Source organism: Peromyscus californicus, unplaced genomic scaffold (genome assembly GCF_007827085.1).
Source record: "Peromyscus californicus insignis strain IS unplaced genomic scaffold, ASM782708v3 Scaffold_14__1_contigs__length_90479793_seg_2, whole genome shotgun sequence".
Taxonomy (NCBI): Eukaryota; Metazoa; Chordata; class Mammalia; order Rodentia; family Cricetidae; genus Peromyscus; species Peromyscus californicus.
This window is the reverse complement of record NW_026294436.1, coordinates 75,960,482-75,978,967: the sequence shown is the minus strand read 5'-3', so window position 1 is coordinate 75,978,967 and position 18,486 is coordinate 75,960,482. Positions and strand designations below refer to the sequence as shown.

Genomic DNA, 18,486 nt, shown 5'->3' with positions numbered 1-18,486 from the left:
CTCTGTGAGGCAGGGTGGAGATGTTTGCTGGTTTCACTGATGGGGAAGATAACAGGACAGAGACTGGCCCAGCTTGGCCATGCACCTGTTAATTGGTTCTTGAAATTAGGAAGCCTGTCACCTTGTACTTAAGCATAGAAGTTAGGGCACAATGAAGTGTGACAGGCTTCAATGGGGTGATGGCAGCCATTGAGATACTGTACTAGTCCTGGCATCTTGGCGAAGGTATTTTTAAGACTGTAATGTTAGAATCCATCTGCTGCTTGGGTCACGGTGCCTACAGCAGTCCTTCCTCTCACAGATACCACAGCCCCTGCAGAGAACACCATGAACCTCTAGCTAACAGACTTCTGGGGGAGTGATTTACATCCAAGGGGTATTGGTAGTCACTCATCCTGCTCCCCACCCTGTCCAGCCTCCTGCCTGGGAATCAGAGTCTGGCTAAAGGCTTGTGCTGTGAAACCTCCACTGTCCTCAGAGATAAGCAGAGACCTCCACTTCCACCATGGGGGGCCTATTCCTCTCTTTAGCAACCCAGCATGTTATCAAGCTTTCCTCAGAACCCCTGCTATGCTGTTGTTGGTCCGTGACATTAATAACCCTTTATTAATGACACAATAGTCTGTCCCATTGTCCCCTTGGACCCCCATACAAGACTTGCATTATTATAAAGAGACAACTGTACCCATCCTTTTAGCTGGCTATCAGAATATTAAAACAGTGAACCTCAAGGAACTGGAATTTCCCCAGAAATCACAACCTTTAATCTGGTGCCAGCTAGAGGAGGAACTTGTCTCCCAAGAAGAGATTATACAGGTCTGACAACTTGTCAGACCACCTTACAGGACAGACCAGAGCCTAGACAGTGATGTGTCAACGGTGGGTGAGAATACATCTTGATCAGGACTACTTACTTATACATACGTTTCCACTGTTTAACTCTAATCCCCATGCACAGACCCTAATGATGGCCTCTTGACTTCCTCCCAATGTGGCTGCAGTGAATTGTTTTTCCATTCCTGCCCCCCCCCCCCCAACTCCCTGTAAGCCTGGCTGGCCTGAAACTCACTAGGTACACCAACTAGGCTGGCCTTGAACACTCGTCTGCCTCTGCCTGCTGAGTGCCAAGGTTAAAGGTATGTGCCACCGCCCCAGCCTAGGAACAGTGTCTGAGGTCCAGCTGCTCTGTAACCAGTCTCACATTCTCATAGAGGAGGAAGAGCCTACAAAGGAGGTCATAATATGAAGAGTGTTTTCAGCAAAATCTCTGAGAGAAATGTGCAGATTCTCTGCTCCTAAGTGGAGTCTCTTCTACTCAAGGAAAAATACAAACTTGAGTAAGGGCCTTTATGTCTGTGTATCCTCACACAGCCCATCCATACTGAGGAATCAACCCAGCCCTTATATTGACCCAGGCCCTTCTCGTTCAGAAGCCCGTATAGATGGTCATGGTCTAGTTGGCTTTGATTGGCCTCTAGCTTTGCCATCCCATCTCTCTGGGCATACTGCAGTTCTGGGAAAGGACATGAAGTCGGTCGGAGCTTAGAGAGGAAGTACCAGCTGTCTGTGACAACCATGACAATGCTACACCACCAATGTCCTTCCCAGAGTAGTGGGGAAGCAGCGAGAATCCCATGGACTCAACTGCCCCCCCCACCTTGCAGGAAGCCAGGGCATTATCACATGTCACTGACCGATAGGAAGCGCTCCCAGGAGGTGAGAGGATGTCTGCTGTCTCAGGAAGGGTCAGAGTCCAAAGACAACTGTACTTTTGAGTTTCTGGCTTTGCTTAAGACTGCTATAGGGTACACAGGGCAAAGTAGAACTATTTAATGGGAAGGGCCAAAGGAAGGAATTATGAACCACAGGAGGAGAGGGAGCTCAGAGACAGAGGCAAGTTCAGAGAACTGCAACCAGTTCTACGAAGGCAGAGACATCCCTACAGGAGGGGGGATGGGGTCAGGGACAGGAGGTGGAGGGGTGCAACGACTGTGTATAACCTGGCATTCGCTGCTCTGTGCTCATCCCTAGAGAACAGTGTGCCTTGTTATCTCTAATTGGACTGCTTAGGGCACAAGCTCAGTAGATCTGGTCTCTTGTTTCTGTCCAGGCAGGGGGCAGAGGCTCTGATAGCCTTGATACCAGGTGATCGCCCCAGAAGACAGAGATAAGGTCTCCCCCTGGAGCAGAGAGAGGCCTGGTCACCTCACACAATAAAGATAAAGTCTCCTTACAGGCAAAGGCTGGGTTGTTTATGTTCAGCAGAGGCCCTCTGCCGTGCAGCCAAAACCTGTGTCTATCATCTACCTGGCAGCCAAAACCTGTGTCTGTCTACCTGGCAGCTTTGCCTAGCCCTGAGGGTTCTGAGGCAGTGGGCTGGGGGAAGAGAATCAGCGAGAGCCAGAGTTCTCGGCTGTGAACCAAGGGTTTCATTTCTTCTTCTAGTGCCCAAGCTCATGAAAGTAGGAGGCCACCCTTCAGGCTACTCTAAACTAGCTATCTACTGCTGGGAAGTGAAAACGTAGGGACAAGGGCCTGAAATATAGCCCAGGCTGGCCTGGAGTTCACTGTCCTCCTGAGTGCTGAGGTTACAGGTGCTCACCATGACACCAGGCCAGTTTCGTTCATAGTATTTCTAAATAATTCACAGACATTGAAGACTGATGGAAGAGAATTTATTTGTGTGGTCTCTGGACATGTACTTTATCCAAATATGGCATTATCTGAAAGATAAAAAATACATTGGGCTGGTGAGATGATGAAAGGCTAGACTCACAAGCAAAACATCACAAAGAAATACATCTCAGTCTCCAATCTATTGCACGGTTCTTGGGATAACCTGAAGGGCAGAGAGGGTCATTAACTTCATTTCTTTGTTCTTGTGCTGGGATTACCTGTGGGGACTGCATATTTGAGACAGACAGGCAGGCAGGCAGACACACACACACACACACACACACACACACACAAAGGGGCGGGGGGGGGGGGGGGGGGAGGGAGAAGAGCGTGTGCCAAGTTCCTGAAGTGGGAGCCGGCTCAGCACGTCCCAGAAGAGGAATAAAGTGAAGCAGAGAGGCCGGGGTGAGAAAAGGAGGTCTGCACCTGGACTGTTCATGGAGAACCGTGCAGCACAGGGTGGGATATGGATTTTACCCTCAGCGTGTGCAGCACAGGGTGGGATGTGGATTTTACCCTCAGCGTGTGCAGCACAGGGTGGGATATGGATTTTACCCTCAGCGTGTGCAGCACAGGGTGGGATGTGGATTTTACCCTCAGCGTGTGCAGCACAGGGTGGGATGTGGATTTTACCCTCAGCGTGTGCAGCACAGGGTGGGATGTGGATTTTTGTCTTCAGCGTGGTAGGAAACCACAGATGAGTTTTGTGCAGCGGGTAACATGTTCTGAACCGTTCACTCAGGCTGTCCTGTGAAGTAAATGTGGGAGCAGAAAGGGTGCAAACTAGGCAGCCAGAGGCCCCTGACACACTTCTTTGATTATAGGTTGGGCCAGTGTAGTGGCGGGTTCAGATTCAGGACTGATTTTGGAGGAGGAATTGATAGGACTCGTTCACACACTGAGTGTGGAGTGTGAGGGCCAGAGTTCCACTTTGGCTACTTTCCCAGATGAGGAAGGTAAGGCTGGTGACAAGTGATGTGTTTGGTAAGAGGAATTTTGTCTCAGCGATACTAAACTGTAGGTGACTTCAAGTAGAGTGGCAATGTGATAGATAGTATTCATGGCTGAAGGGCAGAAGAGGGGTCAGAAATTAAAAAGGGGGTCATCAGAAAAGAGATGAAATGTAAGTCCTCTGGCAGTTGTCTGAATGGCAATGTCCCCACAGGCTCAGGCATTTGAACACTTGGTCCCCAGTTCATGGTGCTGTTTGGGGAAGTTTAGGGGACGTAGTCTTGCCAGAAGTATGTCACTGGGATTGAGCTTTGAGAGGTTAGGGCTTCACTCTCCTCACAGATATCTCTCTGCTTTGTGCACCAGGTCCAAGATGTGAGCTCTCAGCCTCCTGCTCCACCCGCCATGCCTGCCTGCTCCCTCCACCCTGACATTATGGACACTAACCCTCTGGAGCTGTAACTCAAAATGTCCTATCACAGTAACAGAAAGTAACTGTACAGTCTACCAGCTGCCTGCATGAGGTTCCCGGAGAGGACCACAAGGCCGGTGTTGGACCTCCTCACCCTTCAACATTCAGGATAGGAGAGCACTGTCTTCCCAAGAGAGGCTGTTACTTTGTAGCAACTGATATGTATAACTTAATTTGTTGAAACCTACCAAATTAATGCCTTTATCAAACCATAATGTCCCAGCTCCTAACTTAACAAATGATCTTCTCTGCACCTGCTGGCCTCCAGGGCTCTCTCTGTCATTTGTTCTCAGCCGAGAGCAGCAGACCTCAAGTTCTGCTCTGGGAATGGCTGGTTGACCTCTTTTTAGTGAGTTTCTCCAGTGAAGGTCTGTTTTTTCAATAAGCCAGCATTTTTATCTTCATCCTATTTCTCAACAAAACTCAAATCAAAGGCAAGGGGCTTTCTAAATATGAAAGACGTAATGTTTAGGGGTTATTGGTTTACAGTTTTGACAGTATGAAAGCTAGTTGTGGGATTAGACATGCTAGACTCTGAACTGTATGAAACCATGCATGGTCCTGCTCTGTATTGTATGAAACCACGCATGGTCCTGCTCTGTATTGTATGAAACCATGCATGGTCCTGCTCTGTATTATATGAAACCACGCATGTTCCTCTAAGGGGGACGTTCTCACTACCATCAAAGTGCTGAGAACTGACATATTGCTGTTCTGAATAGTTCCAGTAAAGAACTGTACTTTTTTCTTTTAGAATTAGGAATGGCAAAGCATTCTTTTTTATAAAGATAGTTGAGTTTTGTTTGTTTGGGTTTTTTTTGTTTTGTTTTTTTTTTGTTTTGTTTTGTTTTTTTTCGAGACAGGGTTTCTCTGTGTAGCTTTGCACCTTTCCTGGGACTCACTTGGTAGCCCAGGCTGGCCTCGAACTCACAGAGATCCGCCTGGCTCTGCCTCCCGAGTGCTGGGATGTTTTTTTTTTTAAAAAAAGAAATACAATTGTTACAGACTAACCTCAAATCACAATACAGTGTCTGGGTTTTCCATGCCACACTGTACCACCACTCCCTAAGGACACTGGCCAAACGCAAAGTCATGGCCACTAATGGTCAATGTGAGCCAGTCTTTGTGAACTAAATTAGTAATGCATTGGCTATGTTGAATATGATTACATATGCACACTTTCTCTAAATAAATGAGAAGATATTGTCAGTTGCCTGACTTGACTGCAAGATAGATAGTCACAATCCATATTTGTAACAATACCAAAACACCGCCCCTCACCCAACTTCTCTCCATAGTTTTATTACTGTTTCTTTTGGCATTACATGTCACATTTGTTACTAAAAACCCATTTTACTTCAATTTTGAACATCAAATTCTGTAGACAACGAAATTGGTGACACAGGAGGTCTCTGAAGGAAATGCAGTTTTTCTCAAAATGTGGTTGTCAGGCAGTTAAGAACCACCTTAGTCTGCTGGGAATGCAGACTGCAGGGCCCAAACACCAGTCCACTGAACGAACTGGCCTGTGGTGGGGCCTGGGGTCCTACAGACACAAGAAAGTGAGTCTCTGGTCTGTAGTGGGGCTTATACCAAATAATCTATTTTTGCCTTCAGAGACCCCCAGGGCAATGTCTTCGAACCCCTTTCAACCCAGAAATTCTGCTGAGTCTCCATATTTATCCCTCCTGCAGGTTGGTAGGAGTCCTACCATATTATCTTACTTTTCGGTGGAAAGTGCCTTCTCTCCTTGCGAACAAAGAGGCCCCGACCGACCCAGGAGGTCCTGTCACTTTCAGGAACAGACTCTTTGACATTCACAGAAGCTAAAGACTGGTAGGCCTGGCTGAAGTGCCTCTTCTGAACTCGCAGGAAGCTAACTTGATTGCTTCTCTCCACCAGACAGTAGGACTCACGCTTTTCATTTATCTCTTCCAGAAGCTGCTTTCTGCTCGGTCTGTCTCTTTTCACATCAATGCTCTTGTTCACAGATGCCATTTTGTTAGCACACCAGTTATCAGCTGACTCTTGCCGTCCTGCAAACACATTGCTTATTAGTTTCCTGTCCAATTCAGAAGCCAGATTCACCATCATATCCACATTTACCAGTACTTTCTTCTTCTGCAAGACCATGTTTCGAAACATGCTACAGAACCGACTCGGGTCATTATTGTCCCCCAAATACTGCAAAATTCAGCAGCACCCAACAACTAATGTTGTATTTTCCTGCCACAATAGCCTGTGACTGATCTAAGATGGGCCAGCAGTTTATGTTTCCATCTCTGACTTATGAACCTTTTCTGTTTTATCTTTCTGCTTTGGGAAATCTGTGAGCTTAGAGCTGTATCTTTTACAATATCTGCTGCAGTTTGAACAAAGTATAATTATAATGGAGGAGCCCGTTAAGAAGCAGTTAAACCTGGGTGCCTTAGCACTCATACCTGTAACCTCAGCATTCAGGAGGTTGAGGTAGAATGATTGTATTGAGTTCAAGGCCAGCCAGGGTTACAGAGTAAGCTCTGGGTCAGCCTGGGATAGAGTGAACTCCTGCTTCAGAAAACAAAACAACAATAAAACACATACAAAAGATAATGTATAAACTACCTAAAATAGTCTGCTGGTATTTAAGTGATTTAAATAGATCTCTTTAGATATCTATTGCCGAAGGAAGAAAAAAATCCTCTCAAAAATTGCTGATCCAATCCTCTCAAAAAACCTCTGAAGAACCACCTTAGGCTGCTGGGAATGCAGACTGCAGGGCCTGGCATTTGGATCTGGCAATTTTTAATTAAAGGAATTAAAAATGCTTTGTAGAACAATTAACATCAAATAATTTGAGTTGTTTTAGTAACACTAACCATTCTAAGTACCAATTGATAATGTGACAATAAAAATTATCAAGAATAATTTGCCTGGGTGTGATGGTGCATACCTTTAATCCCAGTACTAAGGAGGCAGAGGCAGGTGCATCTCTGTGAGTTCAAGGCCAGCCTGGTCTACATAGTAAGTTTCAGGACAGTCAGGGCTATGTATAGATACCGTAATCAAAAAAACAAAAACACAAAACTAAACAAACAATGGATAAACCTAGTTGGCTCAAATACCTCATTTAATCATTAAATATCTCTTACTAAAGATACAAATTTATCAGAACTTAAACTCTAAATTCTATCTCCTTTAATACTTTTGGACGATACTAGGAACTGCATATTTGAGACAAGAACTCTACCACTGACATTCTCAGCCTGGCTTTGATAGTATTGTTATCCTCTGGATGATGTACATATGAAAAACAAATAGATGTAGGATTCATATTTTGTTGAAAGCCCATTTTATGGATCTACTGCAAAAGATATACAGACATGCAAGGTTCACTGGGATCACAAAATTACCACTTTATATCACTTACAAATTTGAGCCCAACACTCATCTGTGGAACGCAGAGGTAAAACAATGGACTTGTGGTCATTTGGGTCTATGTGCTACCTGCGCTACCTACTACACACACACTTTAAGTTACTCACCTTCTCCGGCCTTCAGCTTCCTGACAAGTCAGTGAAGACAACCAGCTCAGAGTATCACATAGACTAGATGAACTAGTACCTATCAGAGTCTATTGCCCATCCTCCACAAACAGTCATGCAATTTATCACGTAATTCGGCGCTTTGAAAAGAAAAAGGTGTAGTCTACCTGACAAGTAAACAGTATATCTTGGTCTCCCTAATCACTAATCTGTTTACATGTATTGTGATGAAAATTGGTGAGCTCCAGTGAAGCTGAAACTACCGAATTCTTGTTTTAAAAATCAATTGAGACATTCAGGAGGTCAAAAGCAGAACGCCTGCCAAGACTGAGGCCTGGTGAGCACCAGCCTGCACAGGCTGCAAGCCTAGAAGAGTGGCCCTTTGGGTGATTGGCACAGGAACAGGTCAGTCTGCACAGCTCGTTCTCCTAATTTTACAATCTTCTAGACGGAGACAAGCTGTGTGTGTAACCTATGACACTGAAGATATTTGAAAATGTGAAGCATGAACACAGCAGACTTTATTTGTAGAGTTCATGTTAAGCTTTCCTGTCACTAAAATCTGTAGCCCAGGTCAGTACTTATGGCTTTCACAGTCCATGGAAGACGGCACAGAGCAGCAAGAAGTCTGTTTCCCGCTGCCCCTCCCTGGTGAGGGGTGTGGCCACTCTACCTTCTTTTCTCCACTCTCAGACTTTACTCTCTGTGGTCTATTTAGCATCATATTCTTCATGTCTGTGAGGTTTTGTTTCTTCCAATGTTTAAGATGACCCAAGTGTAGTACTGGAATGCTATCAAGTATTCTTATGCACCCAAAGGTAGAAGAATGTGTTAGATCTGAGATGTTGGCTGTGAATTCAATGGATCAAATTTGAGTTCTCAATATAGATCAAATAAGGTAGCTTTTAAACAGAAGCAAGGTACACTATAGTCCCAGTTACCAGGAGGCTGAGGCAGGAGGATCATTTGAGCCCAGCAGTGTAAGAACAGACTAGGCAATATAGTATGATCCCATATCAAAATAACAACAAACTACAAGCATACGCAAAATAAAGTTATACATTGACTGGTTTACCAAAGCTTATAGGAACTTGATCATCTAGGAAAGTGGTATTTGCTAGTTCAGTGTTTACAGTGATTTTATGAATACAATTACAAGAATAATGAGAATAGACTACATACAGAAAGAAATAGTATTATTATTCCTACGGGCACATCAACTGTGAATTACCTTGAACAACACCAGCCCGAAGCCTATGAAGTACACAGTGGGAATCAGCCCACTGGACTACCCCGGTGATAGAACTTTCTGAGCTCTGTCACCTCAGCTCTGTTCTGTTCTCGGAACCCTGCTTAACAGAGGAAGTCTCTTCAGCGACCACTTCTTTCCTAACTAGGTGTCCTTGGCTAACCTGACTTGTGTTTATTGTCAGTGAGACACTAAATCACCTGTCAAATGGGAACAAAGATACTCATTGAGTTGTGTGGCAGACGACAGGGAAGAAGCTGGGATTACGTAAGGCACACATGGAAAGCTGTGCTGTGTGTGCTTTTGTTTGCTGTGTGCTGAATTTGAGTGCCCACTCTGTGCCTGGTGCCAATCAAGAGCGTGCTTCCGTGAAGAGAAGTACTAGGAGCTCACTTGGGTGTTGGCATGAGCCTGAAATTCCAGCTACATGGAGGCTGAGGAACAAGGATCACTTGAGGCCAAAAATTTGGGGGCAGCTTGAATAATATCACACAATCTCATCTCCAAAAGAAAAAAATACCTTCATGTTTTGCACAAAGGACTATTCAGATATCTTTTTTTTTGTTTGTTTTTGCCTTTTTAGACAGTCTCACTATGTAGCCCTGGCTGTCCTGGAACTCACTATGGAGACCAGGCTGGCTTCCAACTCGCTGAGATCCACCTGCCTCTGAGTCCTGGGACTGAGGGAGTGTGTCATACACTGGCTCAGATATCTTTCTTCAGAAGAGATCTCCTCCTGCTTTTAAAGAAATTCTTAAGAAATAAATTTCAGAAATATAAAAGTCAGAATTTCTTATATTTCCTTGCAGGAATTAGTGATGGGGAAAGACTGGTAGTGAAAGTTTACACACCAGTTCACTGAATAAGTGTGTAACAGTCAGCAAACGAACGTTAGATCAGCCAAGTCTAGTGAGCCTGGGGTGGGGGGACTATGGAGACCAATGCAGAGTGGTTGGAGGGATGAGAACAGCTTTGTTTTGTTTTGAATGCCACAGATACTGCAAAGGGTTATCAAAAGAACACAAATCCATTGAACATAATCTTGACATTTTTAAACTCAAGGATGCTGGATTCTCTCACTTCCAGGGCAGCTGGAGGAAGGTTTTTACCCTGTGAGCTTTGGCTTACTTAGAGATGGGGCTAACCATAATAGAGCTTTGGGATTTGATAACAAATTAAAGTGTCTGCTGGAATTAAAAAGGCTAAAAAAGATGGTCAACATTAGTTTTTCTAAAATATATTTGAGGTTATTAATTTAGAAAGTTATGCATGCTGTGCCCAAATACCATTATTTTACAATGTGATAATTTGTCATGTAAGTAACCTACCCTGGTTATTCTCAAGCAACAGATTTTCCTTGCTCAGAGATTATTTTCCCTGCGGGCTGCACTTTAAGACTACAGTGATCCTCATCCTCCCAATACTTTGGTTTACCAACCACCCTACACATCACTAAAGGCTTACTTCATTCTGTTCTAACACTGAGCCACACCAGCTTTCACTCATCTGACCAAAGGGATGGTGTGTTACCATCATCATGTTCTCAGGTCTAGACCCGAGGAATCTGTTTGCTATGATAGTGTCTTAGGGTTACTATTGCTATGGTGGAACACCATGACCAAACCAACTTGAGGAGGAAAGGGTTTATTTCACTCATAGTTCCATATAACAGTTCATCATCAAAAGCAGTGAGGACAGGAACTCATGCAGGGCAGGAACCTGGAAACAGGAGCTGATGCAGGGGCTATGGAGGAGTGCTGCTTACTGGCTTGCTCAGCCTGCTTTCTTAAAGAATCCAGGACCACCAGCCCAGGGGTGGCACCACCCACAATGGACTGGGCCCTCCCCATCAATGACTAATTAATTAAATGCTCTAGAGACTGGAGAGATGGCTCAGAGGTTAAGAGCACTGGCTGTTCTTCCAGAGGTCCTGAGTTAGTTCCCAGCAACCACATGGTGGCTCACAATCATCTATAATGAGATCTGGTACCCTCTTCTGTATACATAATAAATAAATAAATCTTTAAAAAGAAAGAGAGAGAGAGAGAGAGAGAGAGAGAGAGAGAGAGAAGAAAGGAAGGAAGGAAGGAAGGAAGGAAGGAAGGAAGGAAGGAAGGAAGGAAGGAAATGCCCTACAGGTTTGCCTACAGCCAGATCTTATGGAGGTATTTTCTCCATTCAGGATCCCTCCTCTCAGATGACTCTAGCTTGCGTTAAGTTGACATAAAACTAGCCAGGTAGCTAATGCATATCTACTGCTGTGCTAAGGATACTCATTCACTGAATTCCTACTGAGCATTTCTGTCTAGAACAATGCTAGGGGAAGGAGATTCAAAGATGACTTAAGAGAGTTGTGTGTGGTGCTGCACACCTGTGATCCCAGCACGCGGGAGGTTGAGACAAGAGGCAGGAGTTTGAGGCCAGCCTGGACCACACAGTAAGACTTTGTTTCAAAAAAACAATGAAAAAACTTTAAGCAGTATAAAAAAAAGTTTTAAAAATATGATTGTAGATGGTTTCTGCCTCAAACAGCTAATAGTTATTTGAGATACTAATATGCATTATTTGTGCTAAAACAGTATTGTATATATAATGATGGAATAGGACCATGAAGGGGCATGTATGACTTTTTTGTGTGTTTCCTCAAGTCATTCTGCAGACAAGTGAGCTTATAAACACATAGGCTGTCTTGTAATAACTATACATGCTTCTCCAGATACTTCGGGGAGCAACATGGAGCCTTCAGGAAACCACAAGCCCAAATTGTGTCATGTGTTTTATTGCCTACTAGGCATCTTCATCTGCTCTTCTACCTCCGTTTCATCTTGTAGACCACGGTGTGTTTTGATTCTGCTGCTCTGGTCAAGAATGTCAGTGGTTCTTTAGTGTAGAGAGTGAGGCTGACTGAAGTTCAAGGTCTTCCCCAGTTTGGCCCCAGACCATATTCTTTACCTTGTAGCCATCCCAGTCTTCCTGAGATGCCCTTTCTCTTCTTCCTAGCTGGCATTGCTCACTCTCTGGAGAGCTCTCCAGAGCCAAGCTATAGGGATGTCTCCAAGTCCCCTCTGCTGTAGGCCACTCCTCACCGCTCCCCCGCCACATTCCTTCCTGAGGCTACGGAGGCCTTATCACCCTTTCTTCATAATCTTCCTCATGGAAAAAATGTGTGCAGGTGCACACTTGTGTGTGCACGCACACCCATGGCTTGTCAAGGCTTGTTCATCTCCTAGGAGTTGTTCCATTCTCCTGTCTTCCTCTCAGAACTGCTGGCTCACTCAGCTGATCTCTGGCTTCAGCCTTGTTCTCTCCTTTACTAGGCCTCTTTAGATTAGGTGACTGACTTCTTGTGGCCAAGCTCATCTGGCACTTCCTCTAAATACAGCTTTCAGGGAATACTTATTCTCCAACTCTATGCAAATAGAAGCCTTAGGATTCCTCTGGTGTACATGCTTTGGACTGGCCAGGGATAGGGAAGGAGATAGAAAGTCTATTTTTGTCTGTCCAATCCCTTCTTCAAGGTTTTACCAGATTAATTCCAAAGTAGTGAACTCTAAAGAGAAGAATAAAGAGGTTGCCCAGTTGTTTTAGCACAAACTTGGCAATGAAGACACCAGCTGCCACGGGTAGGAGGGTGAACAGTAGATTGACTGTAAAATTCGGGATGTCTTTGAATGCCATGTATGTCATTCTGTATTTTAACTCCTCCCCGAAAGACAAGCTTCAAGCAATAAAATCAACAATAAAGTCCTGAATAAGGCTGTAGAAATGGCTCAGGGGTTAAGAGGAAATATTGCTCTTGCAGAGGACCTGAGTTCAGTTCCCAGCACCTATGTTAGATGGTTGATGACTACGTGAAACTCCAGCTCCAGGGCCTCTAACACCCTGGTCTGGCATCCTTGGGTACCTGCACCCATATACAAAAATCCATACAGAGACATAAATAAAGATAAATACTTTTTAAAATACCTGCACTAATGGGGAAGGGTGCTGAGGAAAGACAATGCAAGTTTCAACCAATTCAAATGAAGCAATTAAAAATGGTGAAAGAGCTGGGTGGTGGTGGCGCACGCCTTTAATCCCAGCACTCAGGAGGCAGAGGCAGGCGGATCTCTGTGAGTTTGAGGCTAGCCTGGTCTACAAAGCAGATGCCAGGACAGCCAGGACTGTTACACAGAGAAACCCTGTCTTCATAACGCCCCCCCCCCAACACACACACACAAATGTGAAAGAACATTTTGAGATATTTTAAATTTATTTACATTTATTATTATTACCATCATCATTTGTATGCTTATGCTTTGGTGATCATCATTATTATTTCTGTGTGTGTGTGTGTGTGTGTGTTTGTGCTTTGATGCACATATGGAGGTCAAAGGACAACTCGTGTGAGTCAGTTCTCTTTCTTTCACTGTGTGGATTCCAAGGATGGAACTCAGATCATCAGGCTTGGTAACAAGGGCCCTTACCTTGCTGAGCCAGGTCCCTGGCCCTCAAGAAGCACTTGTTATATTGATATTTATTTATTTGTTTAATAATGATTTATTTTTATTTGTATTTTATGTGTATTGGTGTTTTGTCTGCATGTGTGAGGGTGTCGAATCCCTCAGAGCTGGAGTTACAGACAGTTGTGAGCTGCCACGTGGTTGCTGGGAATTGAACCCAGGTCCTCTGGAAGAGCAGCCAGTGCTCTTAACTGCTGAGCCATCTCTCCAATCTCTATTTTGTTGTTTAAAAGAATACACCACCAGGCAGTGGTGGCTCACGCCTTTAATCTCAGCACCCAGGAGGCAAAGGCAAGTGGATTTCTGGTTCAGGGCCAGCCTGGTCTACAGAGTGAGTTCCAGGACAGCCAAGGCTACACAGAGAAACCCTGTATTAAACCCTGCCCCCCTGAAAAATAATACATTTTGATCTAAGTTTAAACATACTAAATCTGTAAATATTATTTTAAATATTTTAGATGGTATGATAGGTTTTCCATGACTGTGGCAAAATACCTGAGAAAATTGGCTGAACGGGGAAGGGTTTAGCTTGAGGTTTCAGAGATTCAGGCCATGTGTTGGCTCCATTACTTCGGAACGGTGAAGGGGTAGGATATCATGGTAGGGAGCATGAGGCAAGGCAAAGCTGTTCACTTCATGGTAACAGAGGAGAAAAGACAAAGAAAGGGGCTGGGCTCCCTAAAGGTTCCACCACTCCCCAACACAACCAGCATCTGAGGACCATGTCTTTAACACACTAGACTTGAGGGAATAGTTATGATTCAAACCATAACAGATTATTTGTTTTCTTAGACTTTTAGTAGGGTTCAACAGTTAAATGTAGCATTCTCCCATTTCCATTATATAAATACTCCCATTATGAACAATTAAAAACTATTTTAGATTTACTTTATTTTGCCATATGCTTGCCTGGTGCCTACATAAGCCAGAAGAGGACTTCAGATCCCATGGAACCAGAATTACAGATGGTTGTGAGACACCATGTGAGTGCTTGGACTCGAACCTAGGTCCTCTTCAAGAGCACGTGCTTTTAACTGCTGAGCCATCTCTCTAGCCCAAGATGGACAGTTTTAATCTACCAGCAGTGATCTCACTAGAGGCAAAATCAATCAGTTCTCCCAAGCCTGTGCAAGCTGGCTACAGTATAGCATTGCTTAAGTTTATCTCGTTATAAATTAGACATTATATTTAAGAATCTCTAGGGGAATATAGATCACATGCTTAACCTTAAATAGAATTAAAATGTTTAAAGGAATTTGAAGTTGATAATCACAGAGCTTGAACAATTCTTGTCACCTTCACGGTGAGGTTAAGCAAGTGTGGAATGGCTGACCCTAGATGTGATGTACAACTAAAAGATCTAGAAGAACGATGTGTTCTCATCCACCAATGTGGTTTCATTTTACTGACAACTTCAACTGCTGTAAAGGACAAAGAGAAGAAAAACAAAAGCACGGGAGGCCAATCCTAAGATTTATATTCTAGGAATTCAATATATGCACACAGCTGAAATGTCTCAGTGGGGTGGGGGAGTGCGCCCACAGGGTTTCAAGTTCTGGACTTCCCCACTTCTCTCCACTTCTGTTTTCTCCCCGCAGAGTAGAATGGCACAGTGACTGCTGCTCAGGCAGACGGAACATGGTTACAGTCGTGTAGAAGTGAATCTATCCACTCCCATGAAGCGTGTAATGGACTGTTTGTCTGTTAGCAGTGTTCTGGCTTGTACCCTGCCCTCTGAGTTTCTTGGACTATAGGAAACCTTTGCTCAAGAACAGCCACATCACATCACTTCTAATGGTGTCTTGGACCTTGACTCCCAGGTGCTGGTCAGGTTCCATATTACTAAACTGTTACTACTCAAATCTCTACAAGCTTGGTATTTAACACTAATGATACAGCTCAATCTGACCTCGACTCCTGGCCAAGTGATGCTCCCAGTGGTGCCCTTTCCAGCAGAAGATTAAGGTTCATGTCATGTTCTACACCCTCACATATAGCAGAGAGGATGACTCATGCCTACACTGGTTAATAAGTAACTCTCTCAAGACAGAAAATTCAAGGTTAAGGGAGTTGAACAAAACTACAGAGAGACATTGCTGCCTTTTCCTCTTTTGCTGCATTCCATCCTTTAGGGAGCTTTGTTGAAACAGGCATATGAATTTTATCTAATCCTTCCATTAGAAGCCTCTTACTTTACTTTGTGTATAGCAACAACGTCAGAAGAATCTCAGACATCACATAGCTCAGTTTTCTGAGAATTCTGTGAAATTCAGGAATCATATCCATGACATACCCGCCCAGACAAGTTTTTAAGGCTTGTGTGGGATGATGTCAGTAATCATGTAGTTGTCCAGGTAAGGAAAATGGTGGTTCACCCAACTGTTGATTGCCCCCGATGAAAGAAAAGTCACTGAAAGGATAAATGGCGCTGATGGGTCAGCGGAAGAGTCACGGCCACGGCAGAACCCAATATTAGTTTTCAGAGCTTTAATGGAGGGGAGGGGCGGGGGCAGACCTGGCGCGGGAGGGAAGTGGGGCAGAGCAGACAGCAGAGTGGAAACAGAAAGAGAGATTGGGGGGGCGCTGTGCAGCTTTTTAGGGCGGAGATTGCTGCCGCCCCCCTGGTGATGGAAAACCTGGAAGAGTGACAGCAGGATCCTAACAGGTTCCCCTTGTTAGGCAATGAGCTTCTTAGATAAGCCACTGAGTGCTTCACTTCAGGAGTACCCTGAAAACGCCCACTAGGAAGGGGCCCTACCACTGCAAATTCAGTTTGAAAGTGCTTGGTGTGAACAACTGCATGACAATCCAAGCAGGCTTAGACAAGCTGGGGTCAAACCCAAATTAATAAAAAGAATAAGATATGAGTAGATAATAATGGTGATAACATTTACCAAATATCAATATAGGAAGAGGTCAGGCTCTCCTAGAATGTGTGGTATTTACTAATCATTGATTTTTCACAACAATGTCATCAACGCTGACCTCATTTTATAGCTGCATATACATGCACATGTACACACACACACACACATACACACACACACACACACACACACACACACACACACACACACACACACGGGAAAAGAGACAGAGAGACAGACACAGAGAGGAGACTATTCCAAGGCCATGTAGCCAAAAAATGAAACAACTAGGGTTTGAACCCTAGCCTTTTGAAGCTTGATGTTTTACCACTATACTAGATTTCTTACTAACTAATCAGAGAAAGCCTACCACATACCAAGTATTGTTCAACCCTTTAATCATCATAATAGTCCCACAAAGGATTCTGCCATCTTAGTACAAAACAGCTCTGTAAAGTGCCCAAGGTCACACATCTAGTGAAAACTAAAGGTGGAATTTGGATGTCCATAGTCAGCTGTGGTGTCCCACACCTTTAATTCCAGCACTTGGGAGGCAGAGGCAGGAGAATCTCTGTGAGTTCCAGGCCAGCCTCATCTACATAGTGAGTTTTAGGACAGTCAGGACTATGTAGAGAGACCCTGCCTCAAAAGTATATATATGTGTGTGTGTGTGTGTGTGTGTGTGTGTGTGTGTGTGTGTGTATACATATATATCCCTAACCCCAACCACACATATATATATGTGTATATTGTGTGTGTGTCTTGTGTGTGTGTGTGTGTGTACCTATGTAGCCTGTCCTCAGTTATAATGCCCTTCCCCACTTCTACAGACTCCCCTAGGTAGTAGGCTCCATGTATGGTTACAGTGTTATAAACATAACTTTATCATGTGCAGGGACGGCACATGAGAAGGAGAACAGGAGTAACATAAACATCTGTGGAAGAAAATTAAAACTGATTGGCTATGCCCGAAACCTGGGCAACTGTCAGCCAATCCTTGTTAACAATGGAGATGACGGATGTAAGAACAAGGAGCCTAAACAACCAAGAGACCCCAACTTCATGCAGAGAGAAGAGGCTGTCTATCAGTCCTGGTAAGAGAGGATCTCCAAGTCCCACCACGTTAGGGGAAATTACATCTAATCTAGCTTGCCAGTCTGGGGCCTTTGAAAGGGAGAGAGTTTACAAATAATCTGAATGTTTACTATGACTGGGCAACTGAAGAAAGGTACACAGCATTCAATCCCTTTTGCTTTCTTAAGAACAGGTCGGGCTGGTAGAGTGGCGGCCTGGTATGCACAAAGCCCTGGGTTGGCTCCTCAGCACTGCATAAAACTGAACATGGAGGACATGCCTACACTCTCAGTACTTGAGAGGCTGAGGCTGCGAATTCAAGGCCTGTCTAGGTTCTATGAGGCTCCCTATCAAAGACAAAACAAAAAACCCAAATGGTCCTGTTGTGTTGTCTAGGCTGCCAGGGTACCCTCAAGTCTGTAGAGTCGGGTGGGTGACCCTTCTGCCTGTGTGGAGGTCAGAGGACTACTAGCTCTCAGGAGCCTCTTCTCTCATTCACCGTGTGGGTGCTGAGGAATCAAACTCAGGTTGGCACGCTTGGTTGGCAGCAAGACACCTTACCCACTGAGCAGTCTTGCCCTACACACGCTTGATTTTTCTGAAATGAATTCACTTACAAAGTACTTTGTGGAACTATTCCCTGGAGCATGGGTAACTTCCCAGTAACTGCATAACGATATATACGACGACTTCGCCCTCTGCAGCCCTGCTGTTATTCATCCCCGCTATCTCCCAAGGACTGGAGGCTTAAGGTCTCAGTCTTGCTCAGGTCCCAGGCAGGCAACCGCAGCCTCTGTGACTTCTTTAGTGCCTTGCTCATCAAACAGATTTCAGCCAGGCGTGGTGGCGCCCATCTTTAATGCCAACAGGTGGATCTCTATGAATTCCTGGTCAACCTGTCTCCACAGTCCCGGGCCAGCCAGGGCAACAAAGTGAGACCCTGTCTAAGAAAGAGAGGAAAGGAGGGAGGGAGAGTACTTCTTGTAACGCCTGGTACCCCATGTTTTCACACACAGCTTTCCAAAGGGTAGCAGGCTGACTTTGTCAGTGGTCCAGGAAGACCCCAAGACTTCCGGAGCTCTGTCTTCATCCGGTCCTGGCATGAGCTAGTGTTTGTACAGCCTATGGACAGCCTTAGGTCACTAGAGGGGAACAAGAGGCAGGCAGGGAC

At 44.7% G+C, this 18,486-nt stretch overlaps 1 protein-coding gene across 2 annotated transcripts; it reads right to left on the bottom strand.

Moving 5' to 3' along the window:
* Positions 1-2,658: 2,658 nt before the first annotated feature.
* Positions 2,659-18,043, bottom strand: Spata45 (spermatogenesis associated 45). Of its 2 annotated transcripts, XM_052738012.1 has the most exons (3): positions 17,933-18,043; positions 5,824-6,135; positions 2,659-2,723 (listed from the first exon to the last, which is right to left on the bottom strand). In XM_052738012.1, exons 2-3 carry the CDS (start codon positions 6,095-6,097, stop codon positions 2,704-2,706), a joined length of 294 nt encoding a protein of 97 aa, XP_052593972.1. In that variant the 5' UTR covers positions 6,098-6,135; positions 17,933-18,043; the 3' UTR covers positions 2,659-2,703. The 2 variants fall into 2 exon arrangements, with proteins under 2 accessions (XP_052593972.1, XP_052593971.1); XM_052738011.1 differs by lacking the exon at positions 17,933-18,043 and having other exon boundaries at positions 5,824-6,863.
* Between the last annotated feature and the right edge of the window lie 443 nt (positions 18,044-18,486).

Bases quoted from the DNA above. Each gene is read 5' to 3' on its own strand.
- Spata45 (XM_052738011.1), bottom strand. From the start codon at position 6,244: ATGTTTCGAAACATGGTCTTGCAGAAGAAGAAAGTACTGGTAAATGTG. The intron at 2,724-5,823 runs GTAAGATAATAT...TTTATCTTTCAG, and splicing joins AAGGCACTTTCCACCGAAAA to ATAATGCCATATTTGGATAA.